We start from the raw sequence: 17,126 nt of genomic DNA, 5'->3' as shown, positions 1-17,126 counted from the left end.
ATATATCTGCATTATTTATTAACATTAGTTTTAATGGTAAAAAATGTATGATTACAAATCAAATTAAATTGATAATGAACATAAACTCTGGAAAATATTGTACAGTAGACTGAAAATGTATTTATAGAAAAAAATACATATATATTCTGTACATGATAGTCTTTGGTCATGGTTACATGCTCATATTTATACACTCAAGTTGGAGAAATGTAAAAATTGTGATTTCCAGGCATGCAGTTGATATACTGTAGTAGTAGGGCTGTCTACTCCATTTGCCTGTTAAGAGAGGGAGACAGAAAGTGAGGAAGTCGACTTTAAAGAAAGAGCAAGCAAGTCTCAGTAAATGTCAAATATAAATCATGTGTGACGAAGACTGGCCTTTATGCTTGGTCTCAATGGAGCCTACTGTTTATTAGAGGCCTGAGAGAGCTTGTGATCACCCAGCCGGCACAGGAGTGGTCTAATGTGTGCCCACTCACCACTGTGGCATCAACACGGCTGCAATTACGAAAGAGGGTTGAATCAAACACTGGTGTGTGTTTTGCTTTACCCCACGCTGAGCATTTGGCTTTACTGTCATGACTGCTCATGCTCAGATGCAAACACGAAAATGGAAACACTGAGTCAAGTGAACTCTCATCACAGCTGCAGTTCAAAAGTCTTGTTCGATAAGATGGGAATATAAATGTGTTGCAGATGCATGAATGCCACTGATTAGAATGTGGCGCAATAACCTTAACACACAGAGAGATTTAGACCACATCTAAAATATGGGATTTAAAATAGAATTTAAAATGACTCTTTCTTTCTTCTGTGGAATTCAAAAGAAGATTTTTTTATATATACATATTCTTTTTGTCCATACAGTAAACGTTAATGATGTCCTATTTGAAACTTCACAGACACATTCTGGAGACACCTGAGACTTATTTGCATCTTAGGCATATAGGTCCCCTTTAATACTACTCATACATTACAAAAAAACCTAACTTTTTAACCTAAATTAAAAAAAAACTTTTTGTGCTTAACCATATGTGTGAGTCAAATAGACCTGCCAACATCACAATCATAATAGAAATACTGTTCACACATTCCACCACACCTCAGTGTGTCCAAACTTTGTAGGTATGTTTGTGATTATAATTGAGAAGTAGTCACACAATTTGAAGAACAACATGCTAAGATGACCATGGCTGGGTTTCCCGAAACCTTCTTAACGCTACGTCGTTCTTAAGTTACACCTTAAGCTGTACCTTATCGTTAATACGTGTTTCCCGAAATGTTCTTAGTTAAGTATACCTTCTGTAAGTCATACGTTCGGAAGGTTGGTCTGGACCACTCTTAGCTTTACCTTATCACTGTTGCAGGTCTATACGAATATAATTCAGAAGTTTGAATACACCCAGACAGTGTTCAATTAGGCTAATTCAAGTGTTTTCATGCAAAGAATACAATTGTCATTATACAGATTGTTGTTAGATTCTTAATTATATTATCCAAAGGTACATCAGCTGCCGAACCATTAAAGGCTTAATAGTCTATTTAAAGGGAATGCTTGTGGTGGGGAGTTTGCTCAAACTATGGCAGCGATACAGCGAATAGTTGTTCTAAAAGACGGCGCCGTCTGCGGAGCGCTTTCAAAGGCCAGTGAAAGACTGTCTGTTATGTCCTATTCGGACGTTAATTGTTTATCATGACCTCGTACGGTATTTTAAACATTTATAAGGGTAGTTTTAGTAGGTCTGCAATAGAAGGTATATTGCTGTCCGAATCCATAATGTCAGTGTTTTTTTCTCAAAAATCCCTGGCCAAATTGTTTTTTGACAAACAGGTCGTGTTGGAATTTAATTGCCGTCTGAAGCCACATCTCTGACTTTACAAGAAGAGATTCAAAATTCACTGTTTAAATCCTTTTTGATCACTACCGAGTACCGTATGTAAGATGTACACTTTTATTACTGAAATGCTGGAAAGTATTTACAAGAACACTATTTCATCGCAGCTCCAGCTCAGCGAACAAAAACGGGAAAGAGATGAAAGCACGTACATTTTTTGAAATGGTTATTGTGGCAGCAATATATGATACAATTTAAAAATATGTAGACTAGGCTATTATAGGCTATTTTTATAATATCCCATGAGTCCTAAATGCAATTTCAACTATTTCTGAAGTGCTTCTTTTATAAAGAACACCGCTTTCTCACATAACGCAGTGAAGCAGCCCCTGCACGAGAGAATAATTGATTCTCGAGTCATCGATATCAACCAATTCAGCACCGTCACTGCGGACAGCACCCGGTAACGTCGCACATAAGAAGGTATATCTTAAGCAGCTTTCTAAGGTATAGTTCGGGGAACACGCCTAGTAATGGTATACCTTTAGTTAAGTTATACCTTAAGAGTCTTCGTAGCACGCTAAGAGACAACGTTATCGGGAAACCCAGCCCAGTATTTCCAACAATTCCAAAACGTGTTTTAGGTCAAATTAACCTTGAACATAATCTATAAAGGTTAAGCTTTTATCAGTGAACGCATCAATGAGTTTCTGTTTGTTGTTTGGATGGCTTGATGTTTCTGAACCCTTCTTGAACTGAGGATCAACCCATCTGACTTTCCTGTGACTTTAGTTGGGCTGTTCATATTTGGACCACCTCATTTTCCTCATTTGGCGCCTGTTAACACATTTCAGAGCCGTCACACTCCTGGGGTCTGTATTAGATAAACAGCATCTGGGCTGCTGATAAATGAGCTGTCTGTCACATGTTTGCTTTTATCACCCCTTCTAAACAGCATTGAGGGCTTCAGAGTCCACCTGCTTCTTACCTTTTTTTTTCTTAAAGTGAAAACCCAGAAGAATGAAATTCCCCTGGAAAACAAATATATCTTAAGTGCTTTCAGCAGGAGAGGCACTTCCTAATATTTATTTCCTCAACCAGTAAGCCACTTTAGCTACATCTATGTTGGTGCTAAAGGTGAGAAATATACCTCTGAAGGGGCACATTGGGAAAAAAAAGGATTTACTTCAGATTTTGCTAGTAAATGTCACAAAGAAACAGCAAGTAACACATTCAATAAACATGGCATTTTACAGTAGAAAGACTGAAATACCATTTTCTTGTAAAACGTACTTCTATAATCTTTGAAAATATATATTTTTTACAGTGCAGTTTATAAGCCCCATCACCATTAAGATGCTTTGGCTATGAATTGTCAAGTAATTTTAAGAAAACTTAAGTCAAAAAAAAAAAAAAAAAACGTTATTTCTAGAACTGTCAAGGCCATTCACTCTCATGTGGACCTTCAGCCACTGCACGGCAGCTTTGCGTCACATTGCAGGGTGAACAATTTTCCAGCTTCCACTTTCCTGGCTGAAGGCTGCAGGTTGTTTACTGTATGTTGTATCATCCATCTTCCCTTCTGTCCTGACAAGCGCTTCCTGTCCCTGCTGAAGAGAAAACAAGATGCTGTTATCGCAGAGCTTCACTGTGGAAATGGTGTTCTCTTGTAAGATATTTTGGGCCTTCGCCTGATAAACACTTTTGCAAAACACCCCAGTTGCTACATTTTTAATGGTACTTTAGCACAGCATAAAAAACACTTGATGTGGCTTTTTGTAAGCCACTGTTGCATGCACACAAAGACCTATGCTTTACTATAAAGGATGCAGCTGCTTCAGAATTACCATCAGTATGTTTGTAGGTCGCCTGATAACGCTGCACTTTGCTCCACTTGAAGCTATTGAAGTGATTTTATACTTTCCTCTTATTGTAAGTTGTTGCATCTGTCCAGTCATAGAAGACTGTTTACTTCAAAACACACTTCCAAGCTGTGGAATCTTCTAGAAACAGCTATTTATTTTTGCATGTGTCACAAAACTATATATCCTTCAAAAGTTTGGAGTCAGTATGATTTTTGTTTTTTAAAGACGTCTCTTATGCTCACAGAGGCTGTGTTTATTTGATCAAAAATACAATAAAAAGAGCAATAGATTTGTAACAATTTAAAATAACTTTTTTATTTAAATGCCGTCTTTTCAGTTTCGAGTCAACTAGTAGCCTAGTTGTATCATTTCTTCCGATACTGCCCTCTGTAACCGGTAGGCGTGGCTTGGTAAAGACCTTGTAGGGCAGCGAAGCAAGTGCATTCTGGGAGTTGTTGTCTTTCATCCACATGAGCCAAAAATAAATTTGTATGGCTTTTCTCAGTCTAGAAGGCACCAACTTCTAAAATAATTTCACATTTCTATTACATAAATGACCCAAATTAAATATACATTCATCTTTCCAGCGGTGAAATATCCCTGTAATGAAAATAAAACGCAATTCATGCATTAAATGTATAATTATCATTCAATTAGTTTGATTTATTTCATTTTTTTATTTATTATTTTGGCATGTATTATGAATACAAAAAATTATAATTGGTTTAGGTTTTTTATATAGGCCTACTGTATGTGTGAGGAGCCTACAGTACCAGCAACATCTCTGAATTTGGCACTGGCCCTGGAACTGCCTCTAGTTTTATATCTTCACATCTGTTATTTCATCCCTATTTAAAGGCATCTCCTACTCTAAAGCAATGACTCATGGCGGTTAGCAGTTTTCCTCTGTGCTGTATATAAAAAAAGAAGTTTCCCTCTTTGGCGTACTGTAGCTGAAAGAAACATTTGGCAACCAGTAATGCTCAGTCAGCGTATTAATAATCAGCATGCATTTGTCATCTGAGATGGACTTTGCATGTGTTCACCATCTCTTACTGTTGGCTGTTGTTGAAAGTACAGATGCAGAATCTAAAGCAGAGTCAGGAGACTAAGCTTTCTTTGAATCCAGTGCTTATTTTTTCAATGTTATGCATCAATATAAACCAGACCGCTTTTTGAAGTGCTTCACAGCCGAATTCCTCTGCTCTCCTTGTCCTTGACTTTGTTAAAGCGAAATGCACAAGGAACATCCAAACATTAATTCGCTTTTGTCACAGTTCAAGAACACTCCAAATCTTATTGAATTGGTTCAAAATAATCACGTCTGGACATCACTCAAAACTCTTAAACAAAAAGAAAAGAAACCTAACCAGAATTGGCACGCGTGAAATTGAGATGCTTTGAAACAATCAGTGTAACATTCCATTTCAAACACAAGATTGTAATCCTTCACTGAGGAAGGACAGCGATGGTTGTGAATTGTTTAGCTGCCTTTTGCAGGAGCCATATTTAATCAGCCTCCATCAGCCACATGTATTAGCCTGTTTTAAAAACGTCCAAGTCATTCCAAAATTTCACCAGCTCTCGTTGAATATTCTGCAAATCGGCGAATAATTAAAAGAGTATGCGCTGGAACATTGGGTGTTAATGGATGGAGCTTTAAAGACAGACTGAGAGTCTTACATTCAGCAAGCTTGAATAAAAGAGCTGTTCCTGTGCTGCTGTGATAAGCACAGACTCCCTTATGACTGTGTGGACGTCTCCGGTTCTCCTCCTACCTCAGACCACAGAAACACATTGGTGATTTATTCCCAGCAGTAAAGGGTGAAGTTTACGAAGTTTTTGTTTGTATAAAGCATACAAGAGAATTATGGAATATAGGAGGCTGTGGGGAAGAAAAATAAGGGGTCCTTGCATTCAGTGCTGGTGGAGTGAACATTTTTTGCAGGTAATCTGCAGAAATTCAGCCACTTGCAGTCTGAATTTATGTGATATGGATACAAAGACAGTTGATTTAGCATCTTTCTGTTGCTTTGTCTTTCTATTGCATGTTCTTACAACATGAACAGTGCTGAACAATACACAACATATTGTTATGAGCCAGTTAATTTGAATGAATCACTCATGAAGACTGAATGAATCGCTAACTAACTCTGTCAGTGGTTCTTGAGTTGATGTTGAAAGCATAGATCACCCAAAAAATTCAAGAACTTTCATGTTCCACATCAGAAGAAAAAATGTCATATAGGTTTGAAATGACATGAGGGGGAGTAAATTATGACAGGATTTTTCATTTTTTATTTAATTGTTAAAAGTGTCCCTTAAAATTTAAACCTGTACATCATAATATAAAAGTCAAACAAATCCTTTTTTTTTAATGGAAGTTTATTTAACTTTCAAACAAAATTTTTTGTTGAGTATCATATTTGATGCATCAGGCTTTTATGGCTCATATTGTATTATATAGGAGAATATGAAGCTCACACTTCTTTTATTGAGAGACCCAAACTAAGAAAAATATGCATTTTGGTGTAGTTGCTGATATTCATATGGTCAATACATTAGATGAAATTCTGACAGCTTGCAATGTAAATCAATGTGATTTTTTTTTTCTGACTTGTAATGCAGCCTGAATCATAAACACACCGTGTCCGTTCGTTGGCCAGAGGAGAACTGGCCCCAGGACTAAGCCTGGTTTCTCCCAAGGTTTTTTTTTTTGGGTTCCTTGCCACTGCTTTTGGCCTGCTTAGTTGGGGACACTGAATATTCAACAATATTATTGATTTGACTGCACTGACACTATTGGATGAGAACTGAACTGAGCTGGACGATGGCATCACTGTTTTCTAAAAGTTTTTTTTTTTTTTTTACAAAGTGACATTTGAAGCCAAAGAATGGTAACCCATACTCGGAATTTGTCCTCTGCATGGAACCCATCCAAGTTAGTGCACACACATTAGTAATGAGTAGTGAACACACACACACATACTGCAAACCGTGGGCACACACACCCAGAGCAGTAGGCAGCCATTTTGCTGTGGCGCCCGGGAAGCGATTGGGGGTTAGTCAGTTATTTCCTGCCGGTATTGAGAATCAAACCCACAACCTTCAAGTTACCAGTCTGACTCTCTAACCACGACTATCCCAGAACTGCATTATAGATTAAATGAGCTCATTTAATAACTGATTATCTTTAAAACGGAACTGAATCTACACTGAACTGACTTCACCTGAACAATGACACTATTTTCTTTTAGAGCTGCTGTACAGCCGAAATGAACTCTGGTTTGCATCATTGAATCATTTTCCTGTCATCACTGTAAACCTGCTTTGAAACAAGCTGTATTGTATAAAGCGTAGTATAAATGAAGGTGGCTTGACTATATTGCCCAATTATATGTCTTTGTAAGATGATATTTAAATGCTTTAGTAGTTCAATGATCAAAGCTCTCTAGTTTTTATTGTGGGAGCAAAACATATAAAGCAATGCAATACAAGGATGATTGAGATATGTACCTGTACAAATAAATGTTCCTTAAAAGCCTATTGTATCATATGTATCATACAGGTATACACCTGTACCGCAACCCGAAGGTGGACATTTAGAATTATACTGAAAGTAGTTTAACTTGCTAAAACAGTTAGAATTATCAATCAGACGGCAGAAGGCAACAGGATTTTCAGCAAAGGTTTTATCATCAATTTAGAGGCCTTATTAATATGCATATGAAATATGATACTGTCAGCTTTAAGGTCAAGGATACATACAACATGTATGTGTTGCGTCAGAATGCATGGCTGCTTTTGAATGGTTGTCAATGAAAAAAATATGCTTTTTGTATGCTGTTATAGTTCCTGCTGATATTGACCAGCTAAACCTCGACTCATTGGCTAGAACCAATTATAAGAAGTTTCTGCAGTCTTCCTATCTGCAAAAAAAGAATTGATGCTTTGAATAAAACTTTACTCTAGTCTTGCTCTGTCTGTTTCTCTTTGTTTCCATCTGCCTTGAGGTGACATCATCCTCTAATATCTCTCCGGTCTGTTGTCGCAGTGTTCCTCTCCATCACATTCTCTTTTCCCCCCTCCTTTCTCTCTCTTCTGTTCTCCTCCTCTCCATACAGGTCTGTTTTGTGCACAGCATTAGAGCAGAGAGAGCTAAAGTAGTTTATCCTTCTGATTTAAAGCACATGAGTCACAGTAAATGTCTATGGATAAATCTGATCTCAGTCATTATTAATGGGAGTGTGTCTGTGTCTGTCACTCTGTGTTTGTGGTTTAGCATTTAGCCAGTAGCTGAGCAAAAATATTTTAGTAATATAGAATATTTCATTCATTAGTCAATAGCTCATTTATTATGACAGTGTTGAATATGGGAAGGAAGTGCCTATAAACAGTCCCTGCTGAAAAGATCAGCTCAAGTCAGCATGAATTTCCAGGCTAGTTTGGATATGATTGATTTTATGTATTTATTTTTCTTTAATTGATATTTTTCTTTATAGAATTACAGTTTTTTTTTTTTTTTTTGTGAATATAATTTATTAGAGCATGTTAAGATGCCAAAACAGCATATTTGTCAACAGAAAGTAAACGCCTGAATGTAGTGTAGCAAATGTTATTTTTTAATTGCACAAGGAGATATTTCATCAGAATGAGCTGGCATGTTATCTCCCACACATGCACCACCCACATGCTAATACCAGCTACAGAATGTACAATAACTGTCCACTGCAAAGCTCTGGAGATATTCCAGCTAAACATAAGCTTATACCTCAAACTTGTGTTTGATTTTGAGTCATCTCTAACTTTATCCCTCAGCTCAGCTATCACCTAAAATACCCCCTTACCTGAAAAATGCACTACTCATCATCTCTGAGTGAAATGGCACTTTATTTTTGTCTCTTCCACTCAGATAAGTGAGGATTCAGTGAGCCTCTATTACACGATGGGTGGGGGTCAAACCACGAGAGCTATCGGAAAGGGTAGATGTTGGCAAGCTGGCTTTGAAATGTCTCTTGGGCATCGTACACTCTCTATTCCCCTACAGACGTATACATATACGGTTACATACACAGCACTCAACGCAGTAATGGCAGGAACTAGCTAAAGCCCTAAAATCTGTACTTCCACTCAGAATTTTGACAAGAGTTGACTTGTATGATTGAATTGTTGTTTTTCTGTTGTTTGGTGGTTTCCTCCTAAGTGTTTTTTGATGATACAGGTCATTTCTCGAATGGTTTTTTGAGTACACGAGACCTCTGAAGACTGGCCACTGTGTAGAATACAGAATCACAGAATACAATAATTCATTTTGTGTCAGCTAAAGCTTTGCTTTTGTGAATTTCATGGTGGTTTAATGTGGTTCGGGTTGAGATATTGGATAAAAAGGACTTTGACTGTAAACTTCAGAAGCAGAACTGTTGAAACTTACCTTCAGCCTGTTCTCTGGTCTGTTTTATAGGAAGCTACTGGAACGCGGCATCCTTCAACACGCCATCTTCGTACCTGCATTTCTCCACTTTTCAAGGAGAAACAAGTGCTGACATCTCCTTTTACTTCAAGACCTCTGCTCCCTATGGCGTCTTTCTGGAAAACCTTGGAAACACGGATTTCATCCGTCTGGAGTTAAAATGTAGGAGCCTGGTTCATGTTGTCTTTGTTTCTCCTTCTTTTTTTTAATCCCTTTCTCTGTGTCTGTCTGTCCTGCTGCCCGTCTGAATCCCATGGTTATGCACACACACACACACACCTGTGAAGTGTAATGTTTGAAAAGAAGAAGTGCTGAGCAGGCACTTCCAGTACCACCAGGATCAGTGCATGAAGTCTGTCCTCTTTCATTATATCTGCTGGTGGACTTCAGTGTTTGGCTATTGTGTTTAAGTCAATTTGCAGCACTGATTACTAAACATACATTCGCCTCAAATGTTCTTCTGATTGTTCTCTGTTGAGTATAAATGGAGGCTTAAGAAGAAGAAAACAGCTGAAATAAAACAGACTTTGTAAATGTCTATTTTCTGACATTTCACAGCCTTTTCTCCTCAAAAATGGCTAGATTATAATGAAGCAGCATAACTGAGGATTTGAATTGTTCGCTGGGTAAAAAAGGCAGCAAAAGAGGCGATTCTCTTTCATGCAGATTGAGTTTTCAACCTATGAGGCGAGCTGGCTTCCTCTTCACACTGTTTACTGCACAATAGGCAATCCAGAACGCAAAAATACACCATTGCGGATAAATCTCATGTTGCATACAGTGTTTCATGTTTCCTGAAGTGGTTTATTGTTGTCAAACGATTTTTCGCTCTGTTATGTATTACCAAAATGTCTGTGTAGCCTAAATCTTTAAATGCTGTTATGTGCTTTGTCTCCTGTTTCTTACCAGTCAATTGTTCCAGTCTTACCAAGACTGAAGGTCAAAAAAGAGAATAGGAGTAGGACTGATTTAGTACATAGTAGCTAATGATGAAGATTTCCATATATATGTATATTCAAATTGGCCTGAATGAATCAACCTGGTGAAAATGGACTGATTACACAATTAACAACTCACTACTTTTTGTCTCACTTGAATCAAATGGAAACTATTTGAAACTATAATATGTGAGCACATTTTAGTATCCAATTATATTATATTATATTATATTATATTATATTATATTATATTATATTATATTATATTATATTATATTATATTATATATTAAAAACTAGACTAGAGACTGTGGAATATCCAGGTATTAATCAACTAATTAATTATATTACATAATGTATTAGTAAAATATAATAAAATATAACTTTTTATTTTATTAATTTTACTCAATTTGTTATTACATTTTGTTGTTCTTTCCTTTTATATTATATTATATAATTTTATATATTATATATTATAATACACTCTCACATACACACAATCCTGAGGCAGGAGTGTGTTCTCCAGCCGTCTCCCCAGGCAGTGGTGTATCTCTCAAGGGCTCTGGAGACGCACACGGAGGGAAGCTGCTTAGTGGCTCCATTTGTCAAATTCACACCTCCTGCAGTCTCCCTGTCCTCATCTCTGAGGCACGAGGGAACACGAGGGTTATGGTGAGGCAGAGGACATCACATTAACTGCTCGCTCATTTACACACATTCCTGAATCCATACATAACCCATTATTTTTACACCCTACTGCCTTACCCTTCCTTTGGACTGTGAGGAGAAGCAAATCTTGTTCTCTTCCCTACTTTTTTAAATAAAAATAGGGAAAAAATGCTTTAGGTGAGACAGAGCAGAGAGAACAGCAACTCGCTTAGTGCTTTCTCTGAGGTTGGTGACAGCAAAACATCAATCACTTGATGAAGGAGTGCAAGGAAAGACGGCCAACTGGGCATTATGCATAGAGCACATGTAAAAGTATGCAGGCTTGTCCGTGGAGAAGACAGCACTTCCCTTTCTGAGTGTTTGTGCTGCTAGCTGGGCACGGATGCATACAAAGTGGCCCTGAATGAGCCTGGCATGATCAGAATATGAAGGAAACAGGAAGGCATTAGCTTGTTTTGCCCCAGCAGTGAGCAGATTCTCCAGAGAGCAGAAGGTTATTGGCACCAGAGATCACTGAGGGTCTTGACATGACAGATGGGCTGACTTTCCATATGCAGCTCTCAATCAGAAGCTTTACTCAGCTAGAGGGTCAGTGTGTAAGTGAAAGGGGAACTGAAAAAAAAAATAAGCTCACATGAATTTTTTAAGTATTTCTTCTAGAATGCCATTATAAATGGAGACTTTTGCTCAGGTCTCCTACTTCTCACAACCTATGCAGTCTGCTATCAAAAATCTGAATATATTTTTTTAATGTGATTTAATGCGAGTGAATTGCGGGAACAGCAACCAGGTAGACTTGTTCTCTCCTCTCCAAGTTTGATGTCAGCAAAGAACAGTAAAGTTAAAGGCACACTGTGGAGAAATTGTGTTTTTGTCAAACAGCGACCCCTAGAGTCGCTGTGGAATACTTGCACTGTCGTAAATACCCCTCCACCCCCCAACCTCTACGTTAGACTTATTTATGTCTTGATATTTAGGCTATGTGAGATATTGAAAACTGTTCTCATGATAATCGCAAGAATCAACGTCAACAGCGTCGTCTGATATCCCTCAGGACTACGTGATAAATACACCTCACAACACCTGAGTTCAGCTGGCAAACTAGTTCGTGAGGCAAGCTAGGCAATAAAACATAACGCAAAAAACACGTAAGAGAAACGAGTGTTTGTTAGCAAGTCTGTTAACAGCTCTGATAATCGAAAGCTAGCTAGACATAAGTCGAAATTATTGGACTGGTCTAATTATCAGCAATGGATGAATGAACAGCATCGTAAAAAAAATGACATACTACAAGCAAGGGCAACAACATACAACATAGAATGCAAACAAGTTTACAAATAAGAGATTTATTTACTGGCCACTAAATGCGTTTTCTCAGATCGGATTTCTGATTTATCAAAACGATTCCATTTACACCTGGTCACATAAACGTTTTTGCGAAACGGATTTAAATCCGATCTTCAATTCTCGCGCTATATGCAGATTTAATGGAGTTCACGTCACCGAAAGCAACAGATATGAGCTGCATTTTATTGATCATCAGCTAAAATTTCAAAATCAAAGACAGCAATAAGAGAGAGCAGTAACAGCCCTGGTAAGATCATTTAGTTTCTTTACTTTTCATGATGATGAATGTGTGTTAAGCGTCTGTGACCTACTTTAACTTTGATTTGCGATAGTTTGCACGTTGTCTTGATAAATCGATGCTCAGCTGCGGTAATGCGTGTTCCAGTAGCGTCGTCATATCTGGCAATAACATATAGACTATAACACGCTCTCACACGTTTTTTTATTTTTTTATTTGTAAAATTTTTGGGAGGAGTACAATTTACATATGTGGTTTCAACAACCAGATGCACACTTGTCCAGTTTCGTCTGGAATGCGTCTCAGATCTCCTCCTGAAGTGGTTTGAGCGATCGGATTCAAATCCGTCTTGAATGCGTTTCGGAGGGCATTTACACCTGGTCTTTTCACGATCAGATAGCTATCCGATCTGAGAAAACGCATGAAGTGGCCAGGTGTAAACAGCCCCCATGACAAAAACATACGCACCAAAGCCGAAAACAAACGCTGGTTGGCCTCTCACGTCCATAGACAGTATATAAACGCTCACGTCCAAATTTGAGGAAGTGGTGGGGGAAGTGACGTATGCCGTAAAGCAGTCGAATTTTGTTGTTCTTTTTGTGCTAGGGTTACTACCCGAACCCCGAAGTCCGTCAGGCTATGGCAGACGTGTCATTCAACCTATTGTAAATCGATGTACCATCACAAGAGTTTAGGAAATATATTATGAAGGTTGAAAAGCTACATAGTGTTCCTTTAAGTTAATGTGCATCTCTCTAGTCTGTCTGTCTGTCTAACCCAGCTGGGCAGTGCATCTTTTGGTCTGCCTGTGTCTTGCTTGCTGATGCCGGCCACTTCCAGGGCTGTGTTCTGTGACTTTGTGCCTGACAAAAAAAAAGTGAGAGTGAAATACAACTATTTATTACGTTTGATAAACGACAAAGGGCAATGGTGTTTGTTTATAAACTTCAGCTCGGAAAAGATAACCCTGTCGCACGTTAACATGCGTTCATGCGCACATACTTTTAAAACAAGACAATTATTATCTAGTCTCCAACTAGTTACAACTCTGCAATACAGCAAGATGGAAAGCAATGTATTGACATTGACTATTGATTAATAGGCTATATTGCATTTAAAATGTTGATTTGCTGGACATACTGGTCAATATGGATGCACATCCCTCAATAAATAATAACCATCAAGTATCAAGTATTGCTTTTATCATTTAAAACACAGTGATATGCTATGGCAAGCCATTTTAGCTTTTATTCATTCACAGGATGCATTTTTGATATCAATAATTAAATTTGTACTATTTAAAATGTGAATTCTTGATATTAAGAATGTACTTTTTCTAGTATCAATGTCTATTTCTGATATCAGGAATTACATTTTCATTAGTACTAGTTAAAGGAGGGGGGATTGTAGTGGGAGCACTGGGGTGTCAGGTGTGACTGTGTGGCAGTGGCAAATGGTTTACATGGCTCATGGGTCAGGTAGGAGGGCCCCTTAACATAAATTTGCTTAGGGCCCCAGGGAGGTCAGGATCGGCTCTGATATTAGGGCTTGAGTTCTTGCATTAAAGAACATCTAAACTAAGCATGATGGTCAAAGACGTCAATCTAGCACGTTTACTTTGCAAAACAATTAGGATTAGCACTTACCTTTGGCCTGTTCATTGAGTCTACTGCCACTGTCGTAATGCCATTGTTTTACATATGGCGGCTACAGTTTTCCCTCTTTGCACCGTGGCCAAGCAAAACAAAGCTGTTAGAATACAATGATTATCTTCCAAAAAGTTGAGAGCGGTCAAACTTCGAAAGTTGCAATGATTGGTGCGCCCCTGAGAGCGTACAGTGAGGTTCAAGAGTGCATGTGTGCTGTTGTGTGTGTATCAGTGTCTGAGTCTAAGCCTCTGTGTCTAAGCTTGTCGACCGCACTGGTGGGTCATCTACAGCGGCACCCAGCGTAAACACTCCAGAGCTTTTCTCTAAAGCTGGATATTCACCTTCTGCATGAATCCTTTCTGAAAAGAAGAGTAATCAGGCCTGGCTGCAGGCCTGTGTGTGAGATTAAGAGTGTATTCGGGCCAGTTGTGTGTGCGCTTGTGTGTGTGTGTAGGCAGAGGAGCAGATTGTGAAATTGAAGCTCTCCGCCTTTTTTCTAGCCTTCCATTATGTCTCATCGATTTATGCCCTGACTCCTAATCCTACTTCCTTATTTTGGCCTGCCTGGTTTTCTTCAGTTACGGCTCAAAACTGAGGCCCAGTGAAATCCACTCGAAGCATGAAATGAGTGGAGGGCAGCGTGTTGGGTTACTGTCGAGTGGGAGTTTGATTTCAGTCATACATCTAGATTGGCTGCTCTCTGCATTCTGACTTGGGGCAGTGTTTTTTTTGTTTGTTTTTTTTTACTGAACATTTTATGTATTATTTACAGCTTTAAATTGAATATTTCTATAATTGTATCTTTAATATTATTGTGATTAATTTCAAATTATGCAATTATGCATTATTATGATGAATTATTTAATGAAGTTTGCAGTGTGAATGTAGCTATTATTGTGTGTTAAACACACGTGCTGGTGCCCTTGAAATGGTTCCGATGATCATGAACAGAAAGAATGACAGTTTTAATGTCAAGTTACATTCAGTAACAGTGTGTTAACTGTGTTAAATAAATTAAAAGCCATTAAACATTTTTAATAGATCTAAGCAGTTTAATGTGTTATTTTAATTGTGGTAAAAATAAAAAATTCTTCAATTGTAAATATACTCCCGTTCAAAAGTTTTAGGGTAATATTTTTTTGTTGTTGAAATAAGTCTCTTATGCTCAGCAATGCTGCAATTATTTGATCAAAATACTGTAAAAACTAATATTTTGAAATATGGTTCCATTTTAATATCTTCAGTTCACAGTCTCCATTACTCTGTCACATGATCCTTCAGAAATCATTCTAATACCGTATGCTAATTTGGTGCTCAGGAAAGATTTATGGTTGTTATCAATGTTGTTTTTAAAAAAAAATCAGGATTCCAGAACTTTTGTATCAATTAATTACTGAAATTTTGTTACATTTAAAGGTACAATATGCAAGAATTTTGCATTAAAATATCCCATAATCTCAAGGCCAGTGTTATATATTTTGTTAAGTTGATTACTTACAATATCCCAAATGTTTCCAACTATTTTTAAATCGTGAGAAAATTGCGATTTTAACCAAGGAAACGGGGCGTGTGAGCAGGGGTGAGCTGGGAGTCGCCAGTCAAGTGCGTCATATCCGCGTTACCCTCGGTTTCCGCTCGTACTGCGTGGAGTCCTGGACAAATGCGGAAGTTGTAGTTGTAGCGTCTATCAAGCAACACACGTAGCTTGTTTCTTGCAGTCGTTATGGAACATAATTATTCTTTACCGATTGCAGCTGGTTCTGTCGACAAAGTAACGTTATGCTTAATTTTATATTTCCTAATGTAGCATTCGGTATGTAAGGGAAGTATTATTGCTTTAGATTTCTGTTTAGTTTATTGACATTGTTTATCACGTCTGGTGTTTATGGCCATGTAAATAAACATAGCATGTGTTATACATAAATATTAATCAGTATTTTGGCAAATGATGTGGGTATGTTCGAATATACTTTTACAACAATTGTTTAGAACACGTAAAACTGCCCCGCGTTATCACAACAATGAATTCGACATACAGTAACATCTATGATAACCAATGTAGTATTAAACCTTACTTTTCTTGCGGTTAATTCATTTTAATGAAATAAAAGTGTGATGAGGTTCAAGAGTCAGGAAGGAAGAAGACAGGGGTCGGCGTGACTGGGACTCGTACTTTATTAAAATAAAGCAAAACAAACAAAAGTCGTGCACAACGCGCATTCACCGTGGCAACCGCGACGGCACAAAACAGTTCAAAAATGAGAGCTCGGATCCACCGGTTTTCTTTCTCTGCGTCCAATTTTCTCTTCAGTCTCTCTCTCGTTCCAGCGCGCGGCTTATAAGCGGTCTCTCCACGCGGATCACTGCAATAAAACACAGGTGTTCGTCATTTGCACTTGACCTACTTGCTCGTCTCTTCTCTCTCCCATTACAGACCGCGCTGAACCCGCCACCCGCCACAAAAAGCATGTCATTATAAAAAAGAACTTAGCCTCATCCATGAACATGATTTTAGATTCCCGTCTGACTGATTTACATCCACGGTGGAGTTTAAAACGACAGTTCCCATCATTCCACGCTCCTTCACATCGTCATCAAGCTACGCCGTTGTTGTTGTTTGGAATGTAGCGCCCTCCAGAGGCCAAAAATTCTTGCATATTGTAGCTTTAAACGTAGGGTAGGCAGTTTCGGAGAGTCTAGCAATAGCAAGCTAGCTTTAAATGCATAAGATCCCACCCTCCCTTCAGAGCACTCTTTATAGCCACTCCTCCTCCAAAACACATGAACGCACATAGCCAGAACAGTCTGCAAAGCATCACGAGAGACCGTGTTAAATTACCTTTGTAACGTAATGTAGTGATTCCGACAGGTCAATTTAGCTCAAAAGGAATTATTCATTAAAGCAGCACTCAGTAGCTTCGGGATTTCTTCGCTGTATTCTCGCTTTTTGCTCGCAGGTTTCTCTCTAGAGCTCCCCCCACAGCTTCGGAATAGATATTTGACAACACTGTTGTAAAAAGTCGTTGGTGATTCTCAGACACCAGAGGCTATAGATCAACGACATCAAAGCAGATGGGACATTCTTTAAAACGTCTTCTTCATTCGGGTTCGGACAG

At 38.2% G+C, this 17,126-nt stretch overlaps 2 protein-coding genes across 2 annotated transcripts in view; both read left to right on the top strand.

Moving 5' to 3' along the window:
* Positions 1 to 9,848, top strand: part of LOC309508789 (uncharacterized protein) — a gene marked incomplete at its 5' end in the record, with an annotated part of 237,159 nt that extends 227,311 nt beyond the window's left edge. Inside the window, one exon of the mRNA XM_082183260.1 lies at positions 9,837 to 9,848. The remainder of the gene's footprint in view (positions 1 to 9,836) is intronic.
* The window catches only part of cntnap2a (contactin associated protein 2a), a 410,290-nt gene that overhangs the window by 336,703 nt on the left and 56,461 nt on the right, over positions 1 to 17,126 (top strand). The window contains exon 16 of the mRNA XM_082183874.1: positions 9,162 to 9,332. Within this exon, the coding sequence (XP_082040000.1) occupies positions 9,162 to 9,332 (171 nt within the window). The remainder of the gene's footprint in view (positions 1 to 9,161; positions 9,333 to 17,126) is intronic.

The sequence above is a fragment of the Leuciscus leuciscus genome (assembly GCF_965113295.1).
Source record: "Leuciscus leuciscus genome assembly, chromosome: 11".
In the NCBI taxonomy this organism is placed as follows: Eukaryota; Metazoa; Chordata; class Actinopteri; order Cypriniformes; family Leuciscidae; genus Leuciscus; species Leuciscus leuciscus.
This window is presented reverse-complemented; position numbering and strand designations above follow the sequence as displayed.